This window comes from Stegostoma tigrinum, chromosome 34 (genome assembly GCF_030684315.1).
Source record: "Stegostoma tigrinum isolate sSteTig4 chromosome 34, sSteTig4.hap1, whole genome shotgun sequence".
In the NCBI taxonomy this organism is placed as follows: domain Eukaryota; kingdom Metazoa; phylum Chordata; class Chondrichthyes; order Orectolobiformes; family Stegostomatidae; genus Stegostoma; species Stegostoma tigrinum.
The window spans coordinates 10,896,918-10,908,364 of record NC_081387.1 but is presented as its reverse complement, the minus strand read 5'-3'; the positions used below and the strand labels follow the sequence as shown (position 1 = coordinate 10,908,364).

The window sequence follows — 11,447 nt, the reverse complement described above, 5'->3', positions numbered from 1 at the left end:
TTTTCCTGATGTGCTCCCAGCGCAAAGCATAGTCCATGGTCTGGTACACACTGGCCCGTAACTGAGGCAGAGTCAGAGGATCCGGGACTGGGACGAAAGTATCACACAACCCAGGAGTCAGAGTGGGAAGGATGTCGTGATTTTAATGGAGTCAAAGAGGTTGATATCATAGAATGTGAGTGCCCAGATTTGGACTGGTCTAATCTTGAGTTAGATTTAGCTTTGTTGTAACATGTACTCAAAAGTGTACAGCAAAAAGTTTACAAATCGCCCCTAATAGGACCATCTGAGGTAAAAATGCAGATAGTTACAGAGTCTTCAGTTCAAGTTTCGTGGCGGGGTGGCATGGCAGGGAAATAAAGAAATAAAAAATCCAGTATTAGAGATCATAGGAATAAATTTTTTAAAAGAGAGAGAAATAAAAATGTTCAGCAAAAGAGTCCTTCAAACCCAGTCCACGCTCCCAAAAGCTTCCAGTCCCCACTGAGCGTTGACTCCAGACCGCGCTGGGATTCACCTGGAGGCTGACAAGGCCGGGAGACCACTCTGTAATCACCTGGAGGATGGAAGTTCACGCTGAGGCCACATTGGACCAAAGGCCACTGAGAGACTGCCGCACGGTGCTGAGCCTCCGCCATGCCCGGCCAGGAGACCGACTTGCAGGATGCAGGAGTCCTGGATGACGGATATAAACAGGAGAGTGGGGTTCTGTTCACCCGAGAAGCTGGATCTCAGTGTGCTCGAACACCATCGTGTATTGGGTACATGTCAATTCAGGATGACAGCACACAGCCTGCATGGGGTTATTTCAGACTGGTTCTGGGCTATACGTTTGCTATGTTACCAAGCACATCTTCACTTATTAAATAAAAGTAATTGACTGTCTTAGATAATTTTTAAAATAGTGATTTCCGAGACAATTTCAAACCAAATAGTGTGTCGCTTTGAGAAGAGAATGAAGTTAATATGTTGAGACTACTTTTGGTCCTCTTGATGTTAGAAATTTCAGAACAGCCATAAACACAGCCCTGTGAAGTTACAATTTATTGCAATCTTTCCTTTCTTTCATGCATTTAGGGATTTGATATCTGTGCATCACGACAAAAGGATGACCAATGTAATGGAGACAAATGAATCTCACTGCAGCACTAATGGATTGTTTGATGTTGCAGGAGGGAGTTCCTGTAATACAGTGGGAATGATCTTCATTGTTATTGCAGCAGGATCTCTAAGTTTGGTGACCATTGTTGGAAACATTCTGATGCTCTTATCTATCAAAGTCAACAGACATTTGCGAACTATTAATAACTACTTTATTTTCAGCTTAGCCTGTGCGGATTTCATTATTGGTGCATTCTCTATGAACTTATACACCGTTTACATTGTGGTTGGATACTGGCCTCTGGGTCCAGTGGCATGTGATTTCTGGTTTGCTGTAGATTATGTTGTCAGCTATGCCTCTTCCTTGAACCTCCTCATGATCAGCCTTGATCGCTACTTCTGCGTGACAAAGCCGGTTCACTGCCCTGTGAAGGAAAGACCGAAGATGGTCTTGATGATGATTGCAGCTGCTTGGGGATTGCCATTTATCCTGTGGGCGCCGCCCATTATCTTCTGGCAGTACATCGGAGGGGAGCGGACAGTTAACGAAGGTGAGTGTTATGTACAATTCTTCTCAAATCCAGCTGTCACTCTCAGTATCGGTACAGCTTCTTTCTATCTCCCTGCTATAATCATGGTGACTCTGTACACATTCATATCTCGTGCAAGCAAATGCCGAATTAAACAAGATAAAACAGCACCTGAAACAAGTAATTCCACAGTTTCTTCTAGCCCAGTGAAAGAAAAAATAGCAAAAACAAATAATAACAGAATTCCAACAATTCCTGTTGTGCCTCTGCATGATCAAGTGCAAAGTGGCAAAATACCCGATCAATTGACAGGTGATGGCTATGACCAAAGTCATCAAGATGAGCTCACTCATGATTCAACTTATCTCAGTGCATTGCCTGCTAATGAGAATCAGGAAGAAGCAATCCAAGGGAAAACAAGTGTTTATGTGGGACAAAATTATTTTCGGATTGACAACTCCAATTGCTTCTCAATGAAGGGAATTTGTAAATTTGAAAAAGATGTGGACTGTGGCAACCCAGCAGGAATACTCCCAAATATCAACAGGAAGAAAAGGAATGTCCCAATGATAAGAACACGCCATAATTTAGTTAACATAAACAGGAATACATCGAAGAAAGTATCTAAATCTCGAGAGCATCAGGTAACCAGAACCATACTAGCTGTCATCCTTGCATACATCATTAGTGGAACCCCATACAATGTCATGATGGTGTTGAGCACTTTCTGCTCAATTTGTATCCCTGACACAATGTGGACCATTGGATATTGGCTCTGTTACATCAACAGCACCATCAACCCAGTCTGTTATGCTCTGTGCAATGCCATCTTCAAGAAAACCTTCAAGAATCTTCTCTCATGCAAGTACAAAATTATCGATACAACAAAATGAAAGAAAAGCTACGAGTATAATTTTGTGCACTTTTCAGGAATATTGTTGACTTGATTTTCCTTCATTTATATTCAAATGTGCAGCAGGATTTTAGTTTAATTGTGCCCGATTATGTATCAAGTTGACACTTATATATAAGATCTGAATGACGTTTTAAACATAACAACTGATTCGTATGCTTCCTGTTGGTAAAATTGATGCTACTTATTAGAGTACATTTTTGAAGGAATGAGATGGTAAACTTACCTATTATTTACGCATCATCGAATACAGCATAAAGTTGTTCTGTGAGAATGTTTCATTTGATGATATTGTGCTCATTAACAAGATATCACTGACTTCCTAAAGTGTCACAGAACAGATCCACTATCTTCAAATCATTAAATGACATGACATTCTCATCATCGTACACTCTTTGAATGTTTATAGCAAATGTCTTTTAGGTATTTTGATAATAGCTAATTCCTTATTTCAGAAAGAGTCTTTGGAAATTAAAAGAAGAGCTCTCCTAATTGTTCACAGTCATGTGGGATTAGCCTGATGTCAATGCATCTGTTTGGCTCCTCAAATGAATTACTCATCTTCATTAGCATTAAAATAATCCTCACTTGAATAAGAACATAAAACCAACGAATTAAGCATTCATTTATTGATAATAATCCACCACCACCATATTTGTGTAAAAAGGGGCAGTTAGAATCCGTGGAATATTGGAAATGCTCTGATTGTCACAAAGAGCCTGAAGGTCTGGAATGAAACTTGGATACTGTGACAAAGTGCTCGTCCATGTTCCTGACATTTCATTTTGTTGTGCCAGCTATCAACCTTGTTTTTGTTCCCTGTGTGTTGAGTTGATGGATTAAGTCAATAGCAGAGATATTTCCCCACCAAAATTTGAATGAATCCCGATTCATAGAATACAGCAGTTCCTTCTGAACAAATAATATTCAGATTAGTAAAACACAGTTCCACGACACCTAAAGTGTAAGACAGCTTCACAGTGGAGAGAGCAAAGCAACAAAATGCAGAATGTATTAAAAATATGGCAACAAATACACGTTTATGATCCAGATAGGAGCTTAAATGTCGATAATACAAACTTTTCGATGATATTGGCTTGTAGTTGAAACATAACTGTTATTCGAACATCGTGTACTTTGATGTTAGTTGCAAGTAAAATACATTAGCTGAGAAATCAACATGTTTTGTCTATTTGTGCTTCGAAACAAAAGAGAGAAATCCCACATGACTGTGAAGCTACTGGCTCAAACACTCCTGCTCAGAAATGATCAGGGACACAAAACTGAGAACTCATGAATAGAGTGCACCTCCTGGAATCATAATCCAGAGCGTGTGGGGATGTAAATTCCCTGAAATTGGCCGTGGTCAGATATATCTCCCTCATTCCATGTTGAGTTCAGAAACGGCAGGGTTTGGGGTGTGCGTGAGTTTTTTATTGGGTGGGTGATAGGTGTTTGAATCCTCAGTCATCTATACTTGTATAGCGACGTGGGGAATATAAGAATTGAACCCGGTGTGGCTTCAGGTACTATTCTCTGGGCTTCACAATTCAAAAGGCATTTGGTGACAGGATGAGTGACTTTCCGTCAGGGGTGGGGGCGAAAAATAAATATTATATGACACCTCCCTTCTCCTGTTGATAAATCTTCCTCGACTGCCCACATTCTTTCCCCACAGCTTTAACATCATGAAATGTCTGCAGCCATTGCTGAGAAGTATCAATGAATGGAACAAGGATCTGGGCCTCTGATGGTTGATTTCCACGCAGCAGTGACTTCCTCCCTGTGAGGTTGCTGAGTGGAAATCAAAACTAATATATTTGTTGGATGCCTGTTGGCAGCATGCCCACTTCCCTGCGGCCCTCCTTCCTGAAAACTTTCCATCAATTGCTTTCCACCTATTTGATTGACTGTCAGGTTTGGTCTGATATTCTCTAAAATGAGGCAGCATGGTCTGGAGCTGGATCTCTAGGGGATAACAGATCACCAGCAAATCCACAAATGGCAGAGATAATAGGAACTGCTGGAGAATCTGAGATAACAAGGTGTCGAGCTAGATGTATGCAGCAGGCCAAGCAGCATCAGAGGAGGAGGAAAGCTGATGTTTTGGATTAAGATCCTTCTTCAGAAAGGTGGGGGGGGGAAGGGAATTTTGAAATAATATGGTATAGAGGGGGAGAAGGATTGAAGATGGATGAAGGAGAAGCTCGGGTGAGAGGAGACAGACAGGTCAAAGAGACGGGATTGGAGCCAGTGAAGGCAAATGTAGGTTGAGAGTTCGGGAGGGGTCCTATTGATCCAGAGAGTTACTTTCAGTTACTTTCAACTTTTCCTAATGATAGGTTTGGAAAACGAACAAGGAAACCTTTTTTGGATCAGCCAACTGGAGAGTTAAGTGTCGGTTAGCTCAGTTAGCTGTTTGGTTGAATGACTTGTCAGGATTGTGGTCTCATTTCCTGTCCTGGGTTCACAATGAAAGTGACCCTCAAAAAACTCAGCAGTGAGTTGACTCCTTGTTATGAGAGTGCCTAGTGTGGCTCTGAAGACTTTCACATTCAAATAACAAACATTTGACATTACTGGGATGTGAATCAACTGAAGCTCAGATTTCTTAGCTGGAACTATTCAGTGACTCGACAAAGCCGACAATGCTAATGCACAGTTGGAGGAGTGAGTTTGGGGTAGACAAATGTTGCTGTGTGCATGTGTGGGAAGGGGTGTAGTGTTGTTGGTGAGATGCACATTGGGCGGGGTGTTTGGGGATGGTTTGTGCTGTATAACGAAGGGAACTCACCAATACAGAACTCACTCTGTTTCTGGAATTTTCATGGTCCTGTGAGGGGTTGGGTGGGTGAGAAAGGGAGTTAATTTTAGAATATGGAACCTTTGTTTTTATTTTGACATCCTGCTGTGTCTGGGCGATGGTGAGAAGTGGTTCACCAGAAAATGTGCCCAATAGCTATTTTGCAACATTTAATCAACAATTATTTGCTGGTAGGGCATTTCACAAGGATTTAATGTCGAGATAATACCACCACCCCATTCCAATCAATGCAATTGCTGGATTAGCAGATGGAGAATGCTTGAGAATTGAAACACCTGGGCTCAGACGGGGTCTTTTTTCTATTCTACTGAGATGTGCCACAGCAACGTAATGGATGTGAAGGAGAGAGATATGGAATTGGAACAAAATATGGAGTAGTTCCATCTCAATAGGGCTTGGCTGGATGACATTATTCTAGGTTTTTTCCCCCTCCTTTTGCCCCAATACAGGGCTCATGATCATAACTGCCAATCAAATACATCTTTCCATTGCATCATCCTTGGGAGACAATATTCTTACCGTATAACCAACCATTAGATCTGAGCTGACTTTCATTTTTGGTGGTGATCTTGACAGTGTCATCCTTTGGAAAGATTTCTCAGGATGGTAAGCCAGCCATTGAAATTGGAATGTCGTTGCAGATATCCCACAGCCCAGGAGTTATTCTGTGAATAGACAAGAAGTAACATCGTTGTCTGTCCTTCCACCAAACCCCTGTCTGTGCTCCCTTCGTACTGTCCTTAGCTTCTCAAATGAAACGGTTTTAGTTTTCAGAAAATTTTGTGTTTTTAATAAATTTTATCATCATAAATCCATTGTGATTATTTTGTTTGAATTGTTTCATGTTGTTTTTCAACATGAACGCAAATTAATGCCAGCCTCCAAGGATTTTATCACAATCACCAATGGGATTTCCACTTCTATTTATAAACCATGTTTCAATGTCACCAGCATGAATAATGATCAACGGCTTTTCAGAAAGTGCAAGGATGAAAAAGGAGTTATAGTGTGATGGACGAGATATTTTTCTTCAGTTTTGAAATAGAAAAGATTTACTATCCTCTCCCTGGTACTATTGGTGTTGCTGGTAAGTTTCTGGAAGCAGACATGAATTCCTAAATAATGTATTCCATTCTGTTGCTGTTGTTACAATGTCACATCAATACATCTAGCGAATAATTCTCAGGAGGAACTTGCTTTAGTATATTGAGTGGAATGAATTGCATATCATCACTTTCAACGTTTCAACAGTTAATATGTCCATCTGAAGAAACAGATACTTGATTCTCTGATCAGACAAGCGTGTCGAGAGCCGCACTCTAATGTTTCTGAAGTCAGCTCATTTGATAGCATCTTGATATCACACCGATTTTTCGTCCTGTCTATAATGTGTTATCATAACAAAAGTGATTTACCTTGAGAAGTATTTACTTTCGACTTTCCGTGTACTGCTTTCCAATCAATGATTTGATGTAATATAACGCCAAAATATTTTACAGGTCAGGGAGTCCGTAAGATCGTGGAAGCACTAATTTGCAGTTCACATTATCTCCGGATTGTGAAAAAAAATACAAGATGGTATTTTGTTGAAGTCGGTAATTTTTCGGTATTTTATGGTGTGCATTCCTTCATGTACATACCCAATAGCTGCGTGACAACAGGAAGAAGAACTTTAGATGTCTCACGTCATTGAAAAAAAAGACTTGAAATCTGTTTTCCATCGTGACATTATTTACATAAGGTTATGATGAGCTAATTTAGTAAAACTGGTATCATTGCCTTTACTGTCTGTGCATTGCAGAATATTCATCCATTTTGGATAAAAGTCTGCTTTATCCTTAATCCTGTTCGCACTGCTCCTGCCTCCACCAATGAGCCGGTGCAAGTAGAACGGAACACTTGATGCATGAAAAAGATTTTGCTGATTCAATCATGCATCTTTTCGAACTACAGGAAATTTGTCCATTTTCTTCTTCCATCTGACTTCAAGGAGAATATTCTCTCTTGATGCAATTTTATGATTTTTATGAATTTTATGAATTTTAACTTCCACTCGAAGCTGGCAGCATTGAGCTTAATGTTGCATCATCAGATTGCAGTTTACCTCTTCTGCACTACATTATATATGAAAATGATATTCTTTATTTTGCAAATACAGGGAAACATTTGTCAGAACTGCAATCATTTTATTGAATCGAGAATATGTTTTTCAGCCATTTTGTTTTATCCCCATAAATAAACACTTCGATATAATTGAGAATTTACTTAATTCAGGTCCCGTTTACAGCAGTTAACAATATGACAGATTTATTAATATATATCCATGGATATTATAATTAATCATAGAGGCTTATAGCATTATATCGAGCAGGTGATTAATATACCTGTTTTTTTTTCTCTTCCTTTCAGTTAACGCAGTGACGATTGGGATCTTATCACGGGGAAAGTGTGGCCTATCGAAAGGTGTAAGTCATTATCTGGTGGCCATGGCAGCAGCAGATCTAATCGTGCTTATCACTGACCTGATCTTGAGGCAGATTCCTATTGTTTATTGGAAACGCTTTAATTTTTTGAAATCCTTCCGTGTGTGCAATATCCACACATGTTTTATTTATGCAGCCACAGACTGTTCGGTGTGGTTCACTGTCACTTTCACGTTTGGTCGATTTGTGGCAATTTGCAACCAGAGACTGAAAACTAAGTCTTGTACAGAGAAAACTGTGGCTGTGGTTCTTGGAACTGTGACTGTGTTGAGCTTTTTAAAAAACACGGTGTGGTACTTTTTATTCACAGGCCGGTATTTACTTGTGAACTTACCTTGGTTTTGTCAAACAACATTTGATGTTTTTGATGTATGGCAGCGGATTATAATCGAGTTGCTTCAAAGCACTGTAACTCCATGTCTCCCATTTGTTCTGATCCTTCTGCTGAATGGTTTTACCGTCAGGCACATTTTGGTCTCCAGTAAAGCACGCAGTAGACTCCGGGCTCAAAGCAATACAGTGAGCGACAGAGACACAGAGATAGAGAACCGAATGAAATCTATAATTTTACTATTTGCAATTTCAGGAAATTTCATATTTTTGTGGGCAATACATATTGTATATTCAGTGTGGGCTCATTTATGGTTTTCAGGTTATGTGTCTGCAATTGCACCTCATTTTATTAGCAGATTAGGAAATATGCTTCAGCTCCTGAGTTGCTGCACAAATACATGCATTTATGCCATAATCCAAACTAAATTCAGAGAGCAGTTGAAGAGTGTGGCCAAATATCCCTTTTCTCAAATTGCATGATATATTTTCCGATGGGAGTCATTGATGAACTCAAGGCATCAGAAATCAATTTTAATTTAATGTCTTAACCATTGTGTTTAAGAAATGCTGTCATTCTTCTCAGCAAACTCTCTGTCACCCCAGAGGATTTTGGAGTTTAAATAATGCAGATATTGGGCGCGCTTTCCCCCCTTTTCCATGCAGAAGAAACAAAGTAGCCTGCTCTGCTCCAGAGGCAATGACATAGACACAATGTGCTAAGTCTGTTCTCCCTCAGGCCCAGTGATACTGACAGAGTATAGTCTATCTATTCTCAGTCAGGATAGAAGTGTAAATCTCAATGTGGTATGTCTGTTCTAAATCAGATACATCAATATTGCTAAATTGGTCTTTTTAGCATCTTATGTGGACTCATGTCATGGACACTGTCTGCGTCCAGTCACTCCACTACTGCAGTCCGCCTCAACCTGACATAAATAATGAGAACAATGATTAATCTATTTTCTCTGACTAGGACTGGTGACACCGATTCACAGAGTCCTGTCTGCTGTCCTGTGTGCACAGTGACACAAGCCTCGTGTCCCTCGGCCCGCTCTTACAGAGTCATCAGTGCCTCCCGTTCGCATTTTCAGTGGCAATAGAACAAAAGAAACAAGATTGCTGCGTTCAAAAATTGCTCAGGATTGGATCCCAAGGATAGAATGATGTTTAAGTTACATGTAGGGAGAATGTGGACAGAAGTCCTTTCAGCAGATCAGATGTTTAGAGGAGAAACCAGAATTGGAAATGAGTGTCAAAAATGTCCAGGAATTACTCATATGTAATTGAAGTACCGAATGAATACATAATAATGGGCCCATCCTGAAGGTGAAAAGATGAAACATGAAAACTCTGCGATCGAAGATAAACATAGTGATGAAGAAACTGCATTGCCTACTCGGAGATTTTCGTCAATACTGAAGGAACTGCGGATCCTGTAATTCCGCAAATGCTGTGAACAAAAAGACAGAAATTGCTGGAAATGCTCAGCAGGCCTGGCAGCATCCGTAGAGCGAAACCAGAAAGAATGCTTCAGGTGCGGTTTTGAGGATGGGCCATCGGACCCGAAACATTAATATTGATTTCTCTTCACAGGTGCTGCTAGATCTGCTGAACTTTTCAAGCAACTTCTGTATTTATTTAGGTGAATTTGTCCTTTGCTAAAAGTGGTCGCCGCATATTTGTTCAACAGTGCTGTGCTGTTTTCTGTTACATCTCAGCTTTTAAAACAAATTGATTGAACTCAATTCGCTCAATCCGGAAGGTCAATGCAGTGTTTGAAAGTATAGAACAACTCGGTGTTCTCTGCCTTCGCGTCGTAACGTGTTCAAATTGCATGAAGTCAGTTTGCAGTAGCCAACTTTATCTGTCCGCGTGTCCTCCAAAATCAGGTGCATTGACTGCATGTGTAAAACGTTGCTTTAAAAAAGAAACTGACGAATCTAGATATGTAACACAATGAAGTTATTTAATTTGATTTTTTAATCAATGAATCGAGTGTTCGAAGAGCCAGGTGATTTTTGCTTCTCTTGAACAATTCAGTGTATGAGACGAAGGAACTGGAATGTGAAGCACAGAGAATACAATAGTCTTTAAAATGTTGAATTTGACTTTCTCATTCTACTTTTCAAAGGTAAGCAAAACGTCCTCTAAAATGATGGAAGCCTGTTTGGCGTCGGATATATGAGGCTGAAGATTGAAATGAGTGAGAATTGTGAAATTTCAAATAAAGAATTCTGGATGCGTTTTGCCACATCTTGTCGTAGTATTCTGTTCGCTCTTGATTTGACCAAAGTAGATCACATGAGAATGTCAAATTCATTTCCTTTTCTGTCAGGGCAAACTGAATTAATTTCCTGTAACTTAAATTGGCTCATAATCAAGAAAGATGAAAGGCAACGTCATGTTAATTGGATAGGAACAATATTTGTGATACCAGTGAAGCTCCAGGCTGATAATGCAGAGGATTCCACTGAATTTGTTTTGAACATGTATTTGTAATGAAAACCAGAACTAAAAGAATCATTACCCATTGACACTGCAAAACGAATTATGCAACACGGAGAGGGATCCTGGGATCATGTTCTTGGATGAACCAACTGACTGAATGTTGTCCGGGGACTGAGTGTTAACATTTCATGTAGCGTTGAAGAGTCATGCAGTATTGAAACAGACCCTTCAGCCTAACTCCAGGCATCTCAATCTGATGTCGTCCCTTTTGCCAGCATTTGGCTCTTATCTCTCTGAACACTTCCACTTCACATCCCCATCCAGATGCCTTTTGAATGTTGTAATTGCACCTGCCTCTACCATTTCCTTTGGCAGCTCTTTCCAAACACGCAATACCTTCCGTGTGACAAAGTAACGACTCAGAATCTCTTTTTCTTCTTTCCCCTCTTGCCTTAAACCTATACCCTCCAGTTTGGATTTGCCCACCCTCCGAAAAAAATACCTTGGTTAATCACCCAATCCATGCGCCTCGTGATTTCAAAAATCTCTTCGCCTTCGCCTCCATTGCTACAACGAGAAAATAAACCCCAGTCTACATAGCCTCTCCATGAAAACACAAGGCGTCTACTAAATGACTTTCTACAATCTTACAGACCCATTGTTTCATCACCAACTGCAGTTAATCCATCGGCTCTGAGTACCCTTACACGTGACCTACATTCCGCAGTTTTTTCAGAAGGGCCGGCGACTGTCATGTCAGTCAAACCAGGAGATTCCTAAAACAGAGTTAACCACAAGGAATAAATCATCACCTC

General features: G+C 40.2%; 1 protein-coding gene across 1 annotated transcript; it reads left to right on the top strand.

Moving 5' to 3' along the window:
* The first annotated feature begins 636 nt into the window (after nt 1-636).
* Nucleotides 637-2,524, top strand: LOC125446294 (muscarinic acetylcholine receptor M2-like). The gene is made up of 2 exons (XM_048519772.1): nt 637-761; nt 1,078-2,524. Exons 1-2 carry the CDS (start codon nt 637-639, stop codon nt 2,522-2,524), a joined length of 1,572 nt encoding a protein of 523 aa, XP_048375729.1.
* Nucleotides 2,525-11,447: the final 8,923 nt, after the last annotated feature.